Genomic DNA, 20460 nt, shown 5'->3' with positions numbered 1-20460 from the left:
GATAGTGTAACTTTTTAATAAGGAAATGGAATTAGAGAAGAGAGAAATATTTGTCTCCTGTGACAGAACTTACAGAATTGCAGAACTTGGCAGCAGGATCTGCGGTCTGTTTGCCAGCACAAGGTTGATTCCTGCAGCGCATTTAATAATTTTTATCGTGGGTTTTAATGAGGTTTTCAGTGGAGACTGGATTTTTCTTTTTGTTAATTCCACTGGATGCCTTTGACATCCAAGTCTCTTCAGAAAACAGATTGAGCTTCCAGGAGGCCAGAGACTTGTCAAGTCCTTGTGGATCACGAGAGCCAGTAAAGTTCAGTTCCTGGTGCTGCTTCTTTGTGAATGCCTGTTTAATGCACAGATCTGTGGTATTTTCCTGATTGAGACCAGAAGATCTGGATTCATTTAACCTAACATCTTCACCAGTGTAACTGTCATATAGATTTATTTTTTTTAGAGAATCTAGTTTTTTCTCCAGGCAAAGCAGTTTTATTTTTTAGAGCCATTACTAATCTGATTATTACTGTGAATAGTTGTCTTAGTAGTATCCTCATTTAGTTAACTGATAATTTTATAGCATAAAGTCATATTAAACAGCCTATCCAGTGATTTCAAGTTCTATGACATTTAATGATACCCTGTGGTTCTACTCTTTGGCAGGGTTCTGGTGTGCTCCTTACCTTCCTCAAACTAAAATTTAGCATAGCGTGCTGTTGCTTTCTCAGCTTAAAAGTAAGGCTATTAGGTTCTCCTTGTGTGATATTTTGCCATACTCTGAAAAGCTGGAAAAAGAGAATTGGCACACCATGAGAATGTTGAATTCCTCTCTTCTCCTAGACAGTCTTCTAGAAACCAGTAATGCTGCAGTGGAAGATGTGAGAATCTTGCACAGATGTCAGTTGGCCTCATTTTGGTCTTAGAGTGCTCTGTAAATATTAAGTCAATTTCTAAGTCGAAGAAGCAGATGAATGAAAAAAGTCATACCTTGATTTTGAAAACATTAGGATATTCTTTAGGTTATATGTATGTAGTCATCCGATCTCTCTTCAGTTACGTTAAATTCATGGCTTTTGGTAATATGTTGACAGTAGGTTATGCCATTTGGTTACATTGTGATTTTTTTTCTTTTTATTAAACTTGCACCTTAAAATAGAAACATGAATTAGCTTATGATAAATTGAAAATATATAGTCCTGATCTAACATAATGAAATATAATGTCCTCCATGTGGTGCTGTCTTTTGTACGTACTTTGTGCTTGCACGCAGGTTTTACCTACAGCAATAAAGGAAGGATAGGATTTACTAAGTCATTCTGGAAGTCATACATTGAGGTAGTCTTTCATTTAATCTTTTAGAGTTGGAACATTACTTGTGTTAGCTTCTTCCTACTCTCACAAGCTGTATAGATGATTTCTTATGCAGGTAATCTAGGAATCCAGGTCGTAAAAGCTTTGTCCTAAAACACATCATGAGCATGGAATTTCTGGCTTTCAGTCCTAAGTTTGTACCTCTCAATGGTGTCTTGCTCTGTTTTTTCTGGAGGGAGTATATCTGTACAGTGTGGGGGAGGAAATGAGGCCATCCACACTCAAAACATGACTCTCCGAATATTTGGCAGCAATCACTGTTTGGTCATTTTCCTTCTCTTTGCACAGACTTCTGAGAAAACCTCAAGGCCCTTCTACAACATCCTTGGTGGTTTCTGTGCAAGAGTGCCAGAACTAACGTCCTGGCCATGCCCATCTGTTTCCCTGTCTCCTTCTTTCACACCATCCTGGATATTTCCAGGGGATCCCTGTTCTCATTTGATTTGTGCTGTTATTTTTTACTTTTCCACCATCTCCTGTGTGAAATTAGAGTAGAACGTTCCTTCTCCTCCATAAATTTGGAGGACTCGAATCTATCTTTTCTAGGGTATCTGAACTCCGAGACAGTGTAAATTAAAACTTCTCTGGATTTTGGCATATGACAATCATCTTCCTTCCTATATGTCCTATTAGAAGATTCCTCTGAAACAAAGAATTCTTGTACTGATTTTCTTACTGACAGTTATTAATGCAGCGGTTGTTAGACCCTTCTCATCTGGGTTGTTAAAGCAGTCATTTTGTAAGTCTGCGTGCAGGAGAGTGGACAGAAAGTACATGATTGCAAGTTAAATGTCTTTACTCTGACTAGTCTTTTCTCTCTAGTGCCAATACCGTATGAAAAGGCAGGCTATATTGTTTTCAACAAATGAGCCATAGACATATCAGTACCTTTTTTAAATAGTGATACTCTTTTGGCAGGTTATAGTTTCCTATTAATAATTAGGACTTGCACCAATATATTACCATGTTACTCTTCAATGTCTTCCTTTTTTCCTGAATTTTTAGAGAGATACTGACTTTGTGCCAGCCTTCTGGTTAAAAGCTTCCAGATTTCCCAGAGTAGTATGTTCCTTAATAAAATGTACTTTAAGGGCAGTAATTTTATTTAATTTTCACACCTCGACTTGGCCAAAGTCTTGTGAGCAACACTAAAGAATCAGGTAATACTGTAAGGGAGAAGTCTACTTACTGGCTCTGTCCTACTCTGTTCAAAAATATTTATCTACCACATTTTTCGCCTTGTGAAACAGCCTCTGTCAACCTGCCAGATTTATACAGCCCCCTGACTGTCAACATCACTTGGCCCTAAAGCAAACCTTTCAAGAGCCACTTGCTTCAATAAGAGAGACATAACTTTCCTTAGTTCAACACCTTTTCAAAGACAGACTATCAAACATTACCAAACACGTCAGTCGGACATCTCATGTAGGTTTTTGACATTGTTCTTTGGGATTGTGTAATTTATTTTTATTTTTTTAATTTTTTTTTTTTTTTTTTCAGAATTGCCACCTCCCAAGCTTCCTTTTCTGTCCCTTCTTAGGGACCCTTTTTATAGATTTTTTCAGGAAGAAGTACAAAAGTAGTTGGAAGTTTAGTAATAATTGGTCATTAGATCATATGGTTATAAATATTTTCATAGTTATTTTTATTTTTTTAATTTTATAGTTATCATTTTAGTTATAAAAAAAGTTAACCTAAGTATAGACTTTGACATTTAAGTGGTCTTAATCTATTCAAAAATACTGATTCAGTTCTAGTGCTGTTGATTTGTTTAGTTCACAAGGAAGACAGATGCATGATTCTGGGTCTGCTCTTTTTTGCTAAGTGTTCCTATAGTAGACACCTGTGCTAATGACTATTTAACATTTTTGTTGAACTTGCTGTTGCTGGGGAGTTACAGAGTTGTTTGAATTTTGGATGGCAGACCCGCTGTTTTTATAAAAGTGAGTACTCTGAAACCCTCTTGAACACATTGCAAGGAACTGCTTATCAGGGTACATTTATGTTTGGAAAATCACTTAAAGGACAACAATGTACTAATTTTCTGTGGCTGTTTTTGGAGATGTGAAGTGCGTTTTCTCATCTGTCCATATGTGTTGTGTCTAAACTTGCAATTCATTGCTTGAGAAGTACTGAGAAAAAGGTATGTGCTTCTTTCTTCCTTTCTAGGACTACGTTGTAGAAGAGAAAGGGCATACTTCTAGCTATCAGTGGGATAAAAAAGAAATGGCGTTAGCTGCATGTGTTTACAAATAGGTATCATCACCAGTAGTTTAAGTATGCGTAAGCAACACGAGCATGTAGCAAAGAATTATTAGAGGTGGTTGATAAGCATTTAATGTTATTTTATATTGAGAGCTTTGCAGAGGTAGAGGAATCCCACTCTCTGCCTCAATGCAGAGAGCTTTATCCAAGTCCCCAGTAATTCCCATTGCTGTCTTGTTGCAGACTGAGGTGCCAGTAGTATTTCAGATGAGACAACACCAGTGACTCAGAAACATTACAATGCTTTTATTAGCTCATTCTGAATATATCCCAGCCCTTGTCCAGAGGATGTTTTCCTTCAGGATATGCTTACACTGGATTTTCTCCAGCTCTAGTTTTCTGTACATTTGCTGCACGTCCTTCAGCACCACCCAAATCCCCTGCTTACCTACTCAGCAGCTTCTCTGTTCAAAATGCTCTCATTACTCAGCAGTCCAGCATCGTCCCATTGTTGCATTTCTAATACAAGATACAGTAGGTTTAAAAAAGAAGTCCTGTATTTGATGAAGTGAAAAAGAGAAAGTTAAAAACCCCAACGAAATCTCTCTAACTTTGCCATAGCTTAGATATTCTAAAATCATAGTTTTCTGTCTCTGTCCAGAAGCTTTCTAAATAGTCAGGTCTTTAAATGGACTATTTAAAGTGAAGAGAAGTCATGAAGATTGTGAGCCTTCATGAGCTCAACAATGGAATTACTGTGTGTTTTAATGTATCTTGTGTTTCTCTATATTTACGATTATCAGTTCTGAGGATTTTTGCACACAGTTTTTGAGACAGCCATATGCCTGTGCTGTTAAGGAGCTTCTGGAAAAGGCAAGAGATGAAAGTTTTGAGGTAGAATTAAATCCTGTAATTTCTTGCATGGCGTTTCCATTCTTTTTGGCAAAGTTCTACAGCTTTATACAACTGTTTTCTTATGTGTGCTGTTCAGTAAAAAAGTGCCCCCGGTGTGCATTTTACGTAAGCTTAAAATAAACATTAAAAGTCCAGGTAATAATAACTTAACAAAATGTGTAGCAGAAGTGGCATTAATGTACTGCGATCTGCAGTTGAGTGGAAGAAGCTGGGTGAGGCTTCTGGCATCCCAACCACTGGGCTCACACTTCAGTGATGGCATTGCAAGTGAGTTCTGCTTCATATTCTTTTGCTAATGAGTATTAAGAGAGAAATCATACACAGGAAAATAATATATATATATATATATATATATATATTTAGAGAGAAGCTGTAGGTGTACGAGAGACTGTTAGGAGCAAATAAACAAAACTGTAAGAATGCACATAAACCAAACAAATCAAGTAGCTCTTGTAAGAAAAGCAAGTGCTGGCTGAAATTGATCTGAAATAAGTATTTCTGACATAATGATGTTCAAAATCCATTTCTTATTTTTGCCTCTTTATTCCCAAAATAGCTATGTTTGACTTTAATTTCTGTTTAGTGTCTCGAGGGAAAAAAAAAAAAAAAAAAAAAAAAAAGAAAAGGAGTTCTGGAGATGTCATAACTTTATGTAGGTGTACTCTAGAGTAAGACGGTTAACCATTATGTTGGGCTTTCTGGTGACAGAGTGTTAAATCTAGGGGACTGGCTTCCTATTGGCAAGATGAAGCTGCAGTGTGGCTTGCAGAGCCATAGCACCATGTTTCCACTTCCAGAAGTTCACCATTTTCTGTCAGCATTCTTATGTGAGAGGGCATTAATTATTTAGTTGGAGTTGTTTTTTAGATTTAACTTAAGCACATATGAGTGATTGGATTTGTTGCCCTGTATGTCAAGTGGCAAGTTCGTGCTGCCAGTCCAGGAAAGAGTATGTCTTTGACTGTTTTCCTCAGCCATCTGGAACGAGTTCCTTCAACGTGACATGGAGATATTTGCTTCTGAAAATGATAACACAGAACACTGCTTTCTCTTTATTTGATCAATAGTTTATTCACAGATAACTAGAATATGGGCATGTGGGATTTGTTTTTCCCAGGTAGATAGAATACATAAGAAAATTCAATTCTTCCCTATTTCTATTTGCTCCTGGCAATGTATCTATCCCTGTTTTCAGTTTGACACTTCACACAGAATGTGGAAATACGACAGTGCACACTGTGCTGGACTTGAAATGAAATTCTTCTTGAGGATGGTTGTAACCTTGGTTATGTGATGTATGGTTTACATTGCATTCAGGGTTTACAAAAGTCTGTCTTTGAAAGATATTTGAGTGTAAGGCATGTAGACTTTCAATGATTTTTTCCCATGTTAAAAGCTGTTGGACACAGTCATAAAATTTTTGTCTGGCTCATATATTCATGCATGTTGTAAATTTAATAGGAAATAAGACCAGAACCAGTTCTGGTCAGGTTGTTTGCATTTTACTGTTTTTAAAGTTTATGTTTTTGATAGTGGAAAATACAGACATAAAATGACAGAAATTATTGTAGCTAGGCTGTCAGTGCAATGATTTCAACAAATCACCTAAAATTGAGAGACTAAAAGAAAACAATAAAAACTGGATGCAAAACTGCTTGATGGATGCACAACTGAATCTTTTGTATGCCAAGGGCCTGCTTACTAGAGCACTTTTTTGGATTTAAACTAAAATTATCTTTATTTTGACCTGTTGTTGTAACATTCCGTTCAATTCTAAAACATTTTAGATTAAGATCTGTGTTTAAAAATTATTCAGATTTTAACTAAGAGTCAAACCTAGGAGACTTCAGTTGCTATACCCTTTTTAAAGATGAGTGTTTCAATAAAAGTCAAACACTCTTGTTTGTTTTGGAGTGTAGACAGCCACAGTTGTGATTTTTAGACAGTTATTTTTGGTATGTATAGGCAGTCAGTAGCCTAAATAAAACATCGTTAAAGCTACTTCAGTTTGTAAGTTTCATAAGAAAAATTTTAAAATGATGTTATCTGGTTGTTGAGTGATCCCAAACACTCAATAAAATAACAACAGAGAGGAAATCAACCAAACACCAACAAAAATGCATAATGACTAACTTTTTATGGTGAGAATAAATTGGAATTTAACTTTCATACAAAACTAGTCACACTGTCACCAGACAATAATCTATATATTCCCTGTGTCAATTTATAAGCATCAATCATTCATTTTCATGTGGGAAAACAAATGACTCATCTGAGAAGTCAGTTCTGTGATAGGATCAATGGTCAGGAGAGAAACGCTGTGTTACTGTAAAGCACTGACTCGGTGCCCTGAAATTCCTCGTCCTCTATGAAGGCTTCTTGTGTTTCCCAGTGGCTGTCAAAGCCTGGCTCCGTGGTCGTGAGGGCAGAACAAAGTCTGTTTTCATGCAGAAGTGGAATGGAGCAGTGTTCCGGGATTTCAAACTATGCTTTTGCCTCTGCAGAAACCAAATATTTTACAGTCTCTCAAAGTAAGAGGTAAAAATCTAGACTGCTGACTGAAAGGCCTTGCCACTGAGGAATTTGTGGTTTCTGTTTGTGCAGTATGTGAAACGTGGAGCAACAGTTGCAAAAGCATTGTCTTTATATCGACTGTAACTGTATTTTGGAAGCAAGGATGTCTTCATGTGGTTTTTGTAGTTAAATCCTTATTTTCTTGAGGACAAGGTATGGACAATGTCCAAGTAGGTCTGATGAAAATGTAAGCAGGAAGCAGGTGTGAGGATGCATATGGCCTCCTACCACTCAAAATGGATGCACATGTGGTTGTGTGCATGCTTGCACTTTCTGGAAGTGGTGAGCTGAGAGAACTAACATCCAGAACTCCCTTCTCTCCTGAAAACTCCATTTTTCAGTATTTCATAGGTTTCCAGGCTATTTAGCAGTGGTCCTGTCCAGGAAAGCTGAGGCCACGATCTTATATGAGGATGTGGTGGAGGCCCCAAACTCAATAGGGGCAGAAGAGGAGGTGAGCATGTAATGACTTTGTTGTGACCTTTCCACTGTGTTCCTGGCACCTGATCCTGCAAGCAGGGCTGCACTTCAGGCAGCTTGGTTGGCTCGGTGAATTAATTTGTTGAAAATAATTGATTTCAGCATGAGTTGGTTGTTGAACATCAGGTCAGGAATGCTTTGGTGCCTCCTGCTGCTGCTCTCTCTGGGGAGTTACCTCTCCTGTGGGTCTCTTTGGGCTGTGCTTGTCCTTACCTGGTGTATCGGTGACCTGAGGCCTGTGTCGGTAAGCCCTACTAACCACTGCAACAAACAACTTTGAGGAATGTTGAAAACAGTGTGGATGTTAGCAAGATTTAAGCTTCTTTCTCTGATGATGCTCTAATAAATTACTGATTTACTGTGAAAGCCCAAGGAAGAAATTTTATGCTCTAACAGGCAATAAATGCAAGTCCATCCTTTTTTTTTCCAGTTTGAATCAGAAGTCCGTAACTGATATTCGTCAAATATTAAAACTAAAATTTAAGCAGAAAAATATTTGAATGTAATTTCTGTGAATTATAGGAAAATAGTCTCATAAATAACCGAGGGTAATTGTTTACTTTTCAATTCAAGTTGCATTATTTAAAATGTGCAAGTAGTAAATTGAAATCTTTACTTTCCTAGTGTCTGATGTCCATCTTTGTGCTAAAACGCAGGAGACCTATTCTCTGTAGCTATCTTCTGATGCAATTTCCAATGAAGGCGGGAATAGATTTCTGTATATGTTGCAGTGGAGCACAGCCCAAGAAGTCTTAGGAGCAGCAAACTCTACTAGAATGGGAATTTTCTTTCTACTGCTAACAGTTGCTAAAAACTGGGGAAAATTCATGGCCTATACCAAATTTTTACCTTAGAGGAAGCCAAGGCAAAATAGCTGCTCTAGCTGACCATGCTTGGGAAAGAGGCTTTGGACCCTTCCAACCTCAGTGATGCTGCAATTCTGTGATCTCTGTGCCCTATGGATGTGGGTCTTGGAGATGTCACCAAACGTGATATGCAGGCAGCTCAATCATGGATAAACCAGCTCTATTCTGTGCCTGGCAGCTCACTGTCAGTCTCGTACAAGTTTAACCCATGTGCTTTCTACATTAGCCTGCCTTCCTTTCTGACTTTTGCTTCTTAGCACTACAGCGTCTTTCATGGAGAGCTGTTGTATCACTGGTACATGAACATAGCAGTGCTCTTGGTTCCTTTTTAGCTGCTGAGGTCAGCTTTACAAATGGGAGATGGTGTCTGTTTTCAGAGGTGACTTCTTCATTAAAGTGGAAGTTGAGTAGGATATGTCATAATAGAAGCCTTTTTAACAAGTCTTCACTTTCGTCCTTTTTAATGGTTATTGAGAGCAAATGATGGTGATTTAAAGGTCAATGAAAACTGGCTTAAAGGATGCTATTGTCTAAAGACTGGAAATTCTCCATGTTCCAATGAGCTGGGACAGTAGAAATTGTTGAAGCACATAGAAGGACAGTGATCTTACTTGTTTGAGTACTTCACAGTTTAAATAACATTTTAAAGTTTTTTTGAAAACATCATTAACTTTGCAAGATTCCTAGTAAATACATGGCTGATGCTGTGTTGAGGGTTCTTTACACAGTTAATATCAGCATAAAATAAAATAAACAAGATAGCTATTGAAGCAGAACAGTGGGTTATTTTTTTTTGTCTTAAAAATGAATGTGTCTGGCTCTGGTAAACCATTCTCATTCACAATCTTCAAATAGTTCTATTTGTGTCTATTAGGGTGTAAGTAATTAAGTTATTTATTGAGCAACTGTCAGAAGAATTTAAGTAGCTTCTGGAGCATAACAGCTCTGGCTCTTAAAACACAATATTTCTCAAAGTCTGCCTTCTCCTTTTCAAACAGACACATCCCATTTAATTGCCATTATGCTGCTGTGGTTCAGCAAGAGTATGTCTAAACTTGTTTTCTTGACACATGAGATTTTTGGAATAGATCTAAATCAGCAAATTTGTATTTTAAGAAATGAATATTAAGGAGATAAAATTTTATCTACTCCGTTGTTATATGGAAAGGAAGCATCATTACAGTCATTCCATTCGTTCCATTTATACATCATTACATTCCATTTAATGGAATACTTAGATCATGAAGTGTTGTGCTGTTTATTTTGTAAATAAAGGAGGTGAGACAGTAATTAAAAAAAGTTTTATCTAGATAAGCAATAATGTTTATTTTATATGATTGAAAAATTAAAAATATATATATGATTAAAAAACCTGCAGTGACAAAGTCTATGAAGCTATTGCTTTTACTGTGACAAAATCTTAATTTTCATTGGAAATAGCCAGAGGTACACATTATGGTTTTGTGTACTTGCTCTGGGTGTAGTACATAAGAGTCTTGCTTTAAATTTTTTGCCATGTAAAGCTTGTAATGCTTTATTCTGATTGTATTAATAATCTTTTTTTTTTTTTTTTTTTTTTTTTTTTGCGTTAAGAGCAGTTGAGGAATTAATTCGTCATGTTGCTTTTCATTGCACTAAGGTCTGACTTTGCACAGTTACGGAGCCATAGTTTACTCCAATGGCATTCTGAAAAAGTGAAAGCAGTATGTTTCAAGCAAAATGTGCTTGAAGCCTTTTTCAGATGCTCAAGGATGGTTGAAGCAATGCTTGTGTCATTGATCTCCTCCCTACATGTGGATGGCTTGCTGTGTTGCAAGTTCTTGAAAAGTAGCCTGTGGTTCCCCTCTTCCCTAGTCCCACATGGGCTGGAAAAGGGGGTGAGCTGTGACCTGAAGTCAGCTCTCTTGGCAGCATTGACTGTATTTGAAAATGCATTCACAAATTTCAGTCCAGCTGGGTTGTGACATTTTTTCCACCAAGTAGCTACTTAACCCACTTGACTTTATTATTATTACCATCATAATTATTTATATTTAAATATTGTTTTAATCTCTATATTGAAAAATCCCACGGCATCTGTGTCTCTACAGTTTTGTGCCTTTTCTTCCTCCAAACTTTTCTGAAACCTCGTTCCCCCGAGGTCATATTTTCAGCTGACAGACTTAGAGCTACTGTCTTATGGGTGTTTTTTTACGCTTTTATGCTTTTCAGGCTTTATTTGTATTGCAGACTGTCATGTTCTTTAAGTGCCTTGAACTTTCATCTCTGCTACGTAGATGTTATTTTTAACTGAAGTAACTGTCTAAAGCAGTCCACATACTAACAGGGATTGATAAATAGCTTTGATGGATCTGGGCCCTTGAAAGAGTGCTACACAGGCTGCCAGCAGCACTATTAAATAGAGCCATGAGGCAGTGTTGTCGAAAGGGAGTCTTGAAATGAGACTGAATTCTGATCTGCTCCTGTAGCTAAAGAGTGAACAGTCAGATCCCTTGACATAAGCACTTACACTGATATATTTTTCTTTAGTTATCTCCCTACACTCCTACACAAATAAGGTTTTTGAATCTCTATAAAGTTTATAATGACGCTTCTGTTTTTCTTCTAAGTTTAGCTAATTGGAGTTGGCAGATGTTATCTTCTGTCTTCCAGAATACTTGAAGCCAGCTTCTTCACAAAATAACGATTTATAAACAATCATTTAGGATTGTTTATCCATATGCCAAACATTAAAACACATGTATTATTTACAAGCTGTTATGTCTTTCCCAGGTTAATATCTTATTCTCCATCATCTTTCACATACTGTTACTATTTAACCTGCTTTCTGAACTACTATACAAGTCCACGTTTTCAGGGTTGTTAAGAGTATGTGCTGTTCTCTTAATGCTGCTATTCCCATTTTTTATGTCGTTTTGGATGTAGTCTTTGTTTTGCTCCCTACAAATGTTTATGTTTAAATATGGTTTGCATATGCAGTGTCTAGACAATCTAAAGCCTGGGTTTCTTTATACTGATGAATTCAGGATGAAGCTCAGTAGCAGCTGAAATTTCAGTGGCAACCACTTTATTTATTGGAAGAAATACTCATGCATTGTAAAGTAATGAAGTTCACTCCTCTACAGAGGGAAAGGTTGAAAAAAATAAAAATATGTGAACAGCTTCATTTCTTTAATCAGCCCAAATAGTACTTACTAGGCCACAGAGGTCTTGGGAGGAGCATTGCTACGAAAAGGACCCTAGAACACTAAGATGTAATTAAAAGTTTGGGAACATTTTGTCTGATGACAGGAGACCATACTGAACAGTTACAATGGGAAATATTATTATCTCAGGGTGAAAAAAAGTGTAAACTATTCTTTTGTGGGGATTTAGGTAGTCTTAGTTTCCAGTACAACGTTTATGTAAAGGAATTTTAACAGAGGAACCAGGGAAGTAGCTTGCCTCTTTCTTGCAAAGTGCAGGAGTTTGGGAAAGTGCAGGCTCAGAAAGAAACTGAAGCTGCTCCCTGAGACTTTATTATTTTTATTATTATTATTATGATTAAGCTTGTTGATTTAGGCAGCATGGGAAAGTGAAGCCACCTCTATAATAATTCTATATACAGTTCATAATTCAAATAACAGTTATGAACGTGAAGGGTTGTGAGAAAAGTTTGAACTTTTTTCATTAAAAAATGTTTGGCATTTTCTGAGACGTGTTAGAATACCTCCTGTTATTATAAGCAGAGGGAAGAAAGGATTGTTTTGTTACTCTGACATATTTCCCTGAACTATGCTTTAATAGAAAATAGACAAATACATTGCTGGGGGAACATTATTTCCTTGAAGCATAACAAAAGATAGCCTGTTTAATTCTGTTTACTTTGTTCTAATAGCTCAGAGTTCTAGTAAAATAAAACAAAGCCAAATTAGATGATGCCGAATGACCTCCGCATAATATACTACAGTATGGTGAACTCAGTGAGTGTCCCCAAACCCTTTTGTGAGTGGATCCCAATATCCTGGCATCACTTTTTTTGGGCTGTGGGCTTACTGGTGTTGTGACAAATAAGGGAGCACAGTTACTTCTTTGCATAACTTTTCCTGGACTTTAGCTTCATGTATTTTCTGTGTATTCGAAATGGGCACGAGTAGAGGTGATCCCTTTGGCTGGAGTGGCAGGAACCAGTGCTGAACTGCAGTCTAACTGGGGCCAGAAGAAGTGAAGGTGGGTCTTGGTGCCTGTGTGCAACTTGTTGAATGTGTAGCATGTTTGAACATGTTTTCCAAAACATGTGTGTAGATCTACGTTGTGCCTCTTTATTTGTTCATCTGCAGAAGCAGCCCATCCTGAAGTACCGAGTCAAACCCATGGTCAAAACTTATGGTTATTAATGCCATACACATAGGGACAATACTGTATTATTTCCGCACTGAAATACATAGAGCTTATCAATAAATTAATCCCACTTAAACTGTGTAGCTTCCAGCCTACAGTGTTTTGTGGGAAGAAATTGCTGCCACTCTCTTTTCCCGATTCCTCACATGGCTGTGCTGTGACAGCCAAAACATAACTATCGTGTCTGCTGGCTGGCTGCCTCAACACTTCGTGTCACCCTTATAGTAACTGTCTGCAGCTGGTGCTGTTTCTGGCTATAGCAAGGTCTCATGGAAAAGAAAAAATACGTGGCACTGCCTTTCAGTGGTTGCAGGTAGCGTTGCCAGCAAGTTCAGTGGCTGAATGCTCTCATGGTGGGCAGCGCTGCAACCTGGCAGCATAGCTTCTTGCAGAGGAAAACTTAAAGGAAAAAAGTACTTTAACTGAAGAAATGAAGGATGAGGGCAACAGATCCAGATAGAAGAAGAAGAGATTCCTATCGCTTTCCATATTCTTGCAGAATAAGGGCACTGTGTCCTTAAAATCAGCAGCATCCTCTCTGTCAGGACAATGTGTCCAGAAACGTGTTACTAACATAGAGAAGAATGGAGAGAAAGGGGGAAGGAGGGGAACAAAATGCTTTTGACACGACTCTGTTTACACTTCACCCCTATTTTGCATTGTTGTTTGAATGTGATCCTGCCTGGACAGATTTCTGAAACAGGCTCTGAATACTTATTCAAAGATCCTTACAAATATCCTGACAAAGTTCTTCCTGGAGCTGCCGTCCAGCATTTATTTTCCTCCACTGTGGAATTTACTCCGTGGAGACCTTTCTCCCTGCTTTGCAAGAAAGAGGTCACTTAACCACACTGGGCTGGACTCGGGTGCTTTAGAAAATCCATCCAAAATCTCGCTTCATTTAACACTGGGCTATGAGGTCCATGTAAAGCGGAGGGCGGGGAGAAGCAAAAGGGTGATGTCTCGGGTAGCTTTCCTCCCATGCTCTTCATTTTCTTTATCATGCTCATTGTCTCCACATTGGCTCTTTCTGAGGCTAGCAATTTTGAAAAATTCTGTTTGATGCTTCATATAACCAGTTTACACAACATTTTATAAAACTTCTTATTATACAGCACATCAGGGAGGAAGCATCAGCATTTATTTTGCATTGCTTCTTTACAGCATTTCAGTTAGTGCTCTCTGTTTCAGGTACCTGAGTTGCAAATAGAAATGCTTGCGTACTGTAAACTCTATAGCTTCTTAAAAGTGCTTTAAATATTAACTCTTGGACCCCTGCAGACTCTAGCTTCCTCTGAGCTGGGGCAATTGATCTGTTGGCTGGCATTACTGCTAAGAAATGGGGACAGACATCGGCCAGCTTGCTGCATTCGGGCTGAGCCTGGGGCAGGGGGAAGGAAACAGGAGTGCCAGGGACAGATAATTCCAAATTCTAGGGGAAAATACATAAAATTAAAGTTAAACAGTTAAAATTATGATCCTCGTGGGTCCCTTCCAACTTGGGATATTCTATGATGCTATGAAATGTTTAACCACAAATGGTTGTTTTTGCAGTGCATACTCCTTTATGCAATGCGTATGTATTTTTCTTGAAGAACATCACAATTTTTATCTTGCTTAGTTAGCTGTGTGAGGTTGTTGTTTCTGTTTCAGTATAATTAAGATTAGGAAGGTTAATTGCAATGTATCTTACACTGTCTTTTGTTCCAAAGAATAGAGTTTGACTGTATATTTTTTACACTGTATATCAGGGAGGTGAAGACAGTTAAATATGAAATTAAATATAAAAATATAAATATATATTACACAATAGTATTTCAATATTATATAAATAATCCAGTATGTATTTATTATATAAACACATGACATTAGGTATATTTATTAATTAATATATTTTTTAAGTTCCGACCTTTGGTTTCTTGACTATACTTTTAAACACTGCAGGAAATTTTTTTGCTTGACTTGCAATACTCACAGTCCTATCTGACCAGTGTTTCCCTCAATTACTAGTTTTATTTAGACCCACATGTACCCAATATTACAAATATGCCAAGATGAATGGAGATATTGTACTAGACTTAGATTTAAATTCTTTTTTGTACTTTTCTCTTAATTTTTACTTTATAATTTTCATCTTGAAATAGGTGGATGAAATGCTTTAGAAGAATGTTAGAAGACAACTCCTTATGCTTATTATTGCAAAGTTTATTTAAAAGAAGGCATCCTTGGCATTTACTTGTTCATTTTTGCTTTCTCCATGGTTTTTGAAGAGATTGACTTCAGTGGGGAATTTTTTCTGCCATCTCACATGAGAAATGTAGATAAGAAAGTGAATTAAATTAAGTCTAAGTGGATTTGGCTATATATCTGCATGTCAAGTGAAATAGATGAAGACTAAGGGGCTGAAGAGTAGGATAAGATACTATGTTGATTTTTTTTCTATAATAGAAAATGAAATTAGAATTAAATTATTTTTTTTTCCTGACAGTTTGCTTTAAACTCTTAGGTATTAATGGAACTAAAGGGCAATTTAGAAACAGTCTTCTAAGTAAAAATTCAGTATGGTCAGCACTATAGGGAGTACTTTGTACTTTCCAAACAAAGAGATTTTCATTAGATTATTTCCCACTTATGTTTATGTCAATGAGGAGAATCTAATGAAATAGGCAGACTGTTCTCAAAGTACATCACTGAATGCTCCTGAGGTATTCTATATAATAATAATATATGACATTTCAGTTTTCATTCATGGATTACAACTTTGACCTATTTATACCTATGAATGTTAGGACTGCGTAAGCATTAGTGATCACTGTTATAAAATGGATGTGTTTTGTGGTCTGGGATAATTCATGAATACGTTTGAACATATCTAGTACTTGGGGAGCTTTAAAATCAAACTTACTAATTTGAAGAAATAATTCCTGCAGGTTATGAATATTTGAGCAGTTACGTTTTCTCTCAGTTACATTTTCTCCGACTCTACTAAATGCAGATATTTAATTCACTCATTCCTACAAAACTGAGCACTTACTGAACTGAATCTATGTATGTTGGAAATGTGTTTGCATAGAGTTATTTTATTATTTAATTTATTTACACTGAAATATTTAATTGCTTGTTTATATGAAAAGTATTACTTTCTTTACAGAGGACTTTTTATTACTATCCATGACCGGGGACACATCGCTACAATGCTCAAGTCCTGGCCAGAAAATGTCATCAAGGTAACTTCAGTTTAGTTTGTTTGACAAAGCTGACACCATTTTGCACCTGAGTTGACTTGGTTAAGATATTTTGATGATCTTTTTCTAGTGAAATATATTATTCAGATTAGATGGCATATTATCAGTTAGATTTCAATTGTTTCTCAGCTTTTTCTTTTTTTAATAAATAGAAACAATGATGTTACAGTTATAGTTTGAAGCTTTTCCATCCTTACTTGTTTACCTATTCGTATCCTTTATTGTATTATTTATTAATTGGCCAATTACATTGAAAGTTATACGTTTTTTAAAAAAAAAAATCTGAATTCTTTTTCTGCATTTCACAGAATCACCAAATGGTTGAGGTTAGTAGGGACCTTTTGAGATCATCTGCTCCAACTCCCCTGCTCAAGAAGGGACACCTGGAGATGGTTTCTCAGGGCTATGTCCAGTTTGGTTTTGAAGATCTCCAGTGGTGGAGACTCCACAGCCTCTCTGGGCAATCAGTTCCCATGTCTGGGTTAATCCAGCAAAACTACTAAATTTTCAGCTAAAGTTGTTTGTCACAGAATGTGACAAGAGAATTACTACATTGTCAGATGTTTCCCGTACTGAGCTTGAAGCTGAATGTCTGGTTGCTGACTCATGTAAACCAGATGAGCGCTCATAACATTCAGGGCTAAGAAATAATCATTGCTGTAAATAATGATTGTCATTATCAGTTCTATACATTTAGCTTCTTGTTTGCATAGTGTGAGTCTGGGCAGTCCTGAGTTTTTTATTTTGATGAGATTACAATCCCTTTCCTCTTTTGGTATCAAGAAGTCACTGGCGGTGTTGAAATTTTGGACAAGAGGGTTATGGACGTGGCGCTCTCCCTCCCAGCTCCCTGGCTGATCTGATCTTGGAGGGGTGGCACCACTGTCTTCATAAAAGCAGCTTGAAATTTGCGGGTCATGCTCAGAAAGAGATCCTTTACTGCATTCTTTTATTTCTTCCAGAGTGTGATTTATATTTTAGCCAACTTCATTTATTCAAGATTTGGAAGTTGTACATAGGGATATTCACAATTCTTTCTTTAAAAAAAATAATTCAATTGTAACCAGAAAATGTATGGAATTTTGAGATATATATATATATATATATAATTTTGTAATATCCAAAACTCCACCAAATTAGAAAAGAAAAATCGTGCATTGTATTTACGATAGATGTCATTGTTGGCAGTAGGCATTGTAAAATTTTTTAACAGCTTCTGCTAGGCCTCAAGGTCTTTGCTGTAGTAGTTGTACTTCATTGCTCTTGCTACAACAACATTTTTGTAGTGCTACCTGCTTCATTGTGATTAAAATGCTAACACAAGGGTTTGACAATTTGTCTGCAGCTACAGCTGTGGCTTTTTATGCATTTTTAAAATTTTATCTTGTATAAAGCTGTTTAAGGTTACGGTTAGGTTGTCTCTAACTGTAGACTTGTGCTCATTATGAATACACAGGTTATGATGTTTCTGTTCTTTATTGTGAAAAGTCTTCCTTGTTAGTGCAGGCAATTTTGTGGGTTTCACTGAGTTCCTGTATTTCTATCAATGGAAACACATGCTGCCTCATATGTATAAATACCACAGAGTGTATTATTTGCTTAAAGGAAAAAAAGAAACATTTTCAAAGGTTAAGAACCCTGTAGACAGCCCAGTGAAAGACCAGCAGGAGAAGCTGCTGGCCCTGTTTCTCTTGCAAACAGTTACAGCAGAACCCAGGAGTCCAGGGTTCATCTTTTTGTGGATAACTACCTTTCCTTTCCTATTGTGTTTTGATACTGTTGACAGAAAAAATGTAAGAGTCAATGCCAGTTCCCTTGTAATGTAATACTAAATACCTCTCTTGCGTATTCCTAAAAGCTTTATAGTAAAGTTCTCCATTTACATTGAAGCAAGAGTCTAAAAAAGTGTAACAATCGCACAGTGAAATACAAAAAAAGCAATTCGTGGCCTTTGTTGTACGATTGATTTATTTGTACCTGTTGCAATTTTAAAGTGAAAATTAAAAGACCATTGTAAGATGATAACAGAATACTTAGTATGCGCAGTACTGTATGAGAAAGAAGTGATGATTACAGTGCTTTTATTTTTTCCTCCAGGCTATTGTGGTGACAGATGGAGAACGTATTCTTGGTCTTGGAGACCTCGGCTGCTATGGCATGGGCATCCCAGTTGGTAAACTGGCACTTTATACTGCATGCGGAGGAGTGAAACCTCACGAGTGCCTACCAGTGATGTTGGATGTGGGAACAGATAATGAGGTAAGTCCTTCCCTGAGGTGTAATACTAGCAGTTTCAAGGGAACTGTATAAAAATTGAATTGTGAAAAGTTGGTTTTCCTTGTTATGATACAGTTTTCGATTATGCGGAACCTAAGAAGTCTTATGGAAAAAGTTTCATCCTAATGCACTGTGTAGATGTTTTGTAAGGCTCGAGTAGGTAAGGAAGATGTTGTCTGTAAAATCATACTGCGTACATTGTAAATGTTAGAAAGTGGCATGGGAAATTAGATCTCGAGGGGGACGACAGAGTTAAAATTATGATGCAATGCAGCATTCCGTCTCTACTTCTGCTGCAGAATTCTTCTGCAGTGATTTCCGATGTGAATTCATTTTGGGGGAACAGCTTGAAAGAATAGCCTGGTATATGTTAGGAGTGCACATCTATGTACTTCAGCTGTACGTTGACTTCAGCTATAGAAAGCTCTATAATCCAATGAATTTTCCCCAAATGAAGTCCCAGTGCTTCAAGTAAGTGGACTTTACCCTCTTTTACTTGGCTTCCAGTTTGTAAGAAGTGGAGAGATTTAAAGGCAGCTAGTTGCTGAAAACTGGCTTTGTTATTTCCAGGCCTCTCAGGATTACTAGTTAATTACTTGGCCCCTGTTGTTTCTCTTTTTTGCTGAAAGAACATTTGAATTATTGCCTCTGAATGATGTCAAATATCATCAGCTATATCATTATGCTTTAGCAGAAATTACAGTACAAATGATGCAAGCATTAAACTTTGTGCATGATAAATGCATCAGAGATTTATGAGTATTAAAGCTAAATAAAGCATCTCCATACCAGTGAATTCAGCTGGGATTTCTAGATTGTTGGGCTGGGTGTGTGCAACTTCAGCTTTATGCACACACCTCCACTCCTTCCCCACTGGGATAGTTTAGACAATGCATCATGAAAGCATTACTGAACTGGGGAATAGTCTGCTACTCTCTCTCTATCCCCCAAGAACCTTCTCCTGAAAGTGGACAGATTTATTTGTAAAATGCATCTGAACGCTGTAGCACATAGCTATACCAAATCACATACAAGTCTCATTAGCTATATTTTTTGTTTGAGCAGCTGGGCCAGTTAGTTATTATTGAATGTTTCTAGGCAGTAAATTACATCAGCTACTTATGATACTGCATTTTGCTTTAATGCCTGAATTTCACCATCATTTTCAGTTTTTCATGGGGGTATTATTTTCTTGAAATATATCAAACATACGTGTAAAATGTTTGCCTACAAATAGAAAAAAAAAAAAAAAAAAGTATACACATACCAGTACCTCCACTTTTATGTCACTCTTCTTGTGACCAAACAATGAGTTCAATCAAAGTGTCCAGAAGGGTGGCCAACCTGAAGCATTACAAGAGGCATACAAATGGTGTGAGCTGGGGTTTGTTGGTGCTCTGGCATACTCACATTCTTATCAGGAGGATGTTTTTTGTTGTTGCTTTTGTTTTTTTCACTTGGATAGTTACTTTAGGGCCATATTGTGGACTGCTTCAATTTAGTTGTACAGTCTACTTAATCGTAGCAGCTTGGTATGTTTCAGTCCCCAGCCAGCACTGTGGTTAGCAGTGCAGGAAAGAACTGATTCTGCTGGCATGCTTTTCATTCCTGCCCAAGTATACATGAAGCTCAGATGTGCACCCACTGCTCAACAGTCTAAAAGCCCCAACAGAATTCTAAATTTACTGCTGCAAGAGACCTTAAACTTAACTTGAATGAAAGGGAGGCTGGGTAAAGAGTTGTTTTTTTGTTTGTTTGTTTTTTTCCTTACTGCAGTAGTAGTTACAAGAAATTATTATATTAGCTTACGACTCAGTACTATTTGTATTCATCTGGGTTTTTGCAGGGGTGAGGAGAAGCCAACAGCATGTGAGAAATGAAGGCTCTGAATCACAGCTGGGTTAGGGTCTGCTCTGGAGGCAGCACTACTGCTCTTTTGGGGTTGTGTTATATTGCACTTCAAAGAGTAGATCATTGGTTTTTCCAGCTGCGATTGGGTGCTCAGATGTTTAAGCATTTATCTTAAAGGTTTAACTGGGAGTGAGACTCCTGAATTCTGCTGGAGGACTATGAGCAAGCTGGGCTCTGCTGTCATGCCTCCTGACTGAAGAGCCCTCATGGGCCTGCTCCTACTCCTCATTCAGTTGGCTCTT

At 37.2% G+C, this 20460-nt stretch overlaps 1 protein-coding gene across 1 annotated transcript in view; it reads left to right on the top strand.

The window, feature by feature from the left end:
- The window catches only part of ME1 (malic enzyme 1), a 172323-nt gene that overhangs the window by 58876 nt on the left and 92987 nt on the right, over nucleotides 1–20460 (top strand). Inside the window, exons 4-5 of the mRNA XM_084513837.1 lie at nucleotides 15937–16012; nucleotides 18128–18289. Of these exons, the coding sequence (XP_084369963.1) occupies nucleotides 15937–16012; nucleotides 18128–18289 (238 nt within the window). The remainder of the gene's footprint in view (nucleotides 1–15936; nucleotides 16013–18127; nucleotides 18290–20460) is intronic.

Source organism: Aythya ferina, assembly GCF_964211825.1.
Source record: "Aythya ferina genome assembly, chromosome: 3".
NCBI lineage: Eukaryota > Metazoa > Chordata > Aves > Anseriformes > Anatidae > Aythya > Aythya ferina.
This window is presented reverse-complemented; position numbering and strand designations above follow the sequence as displayed.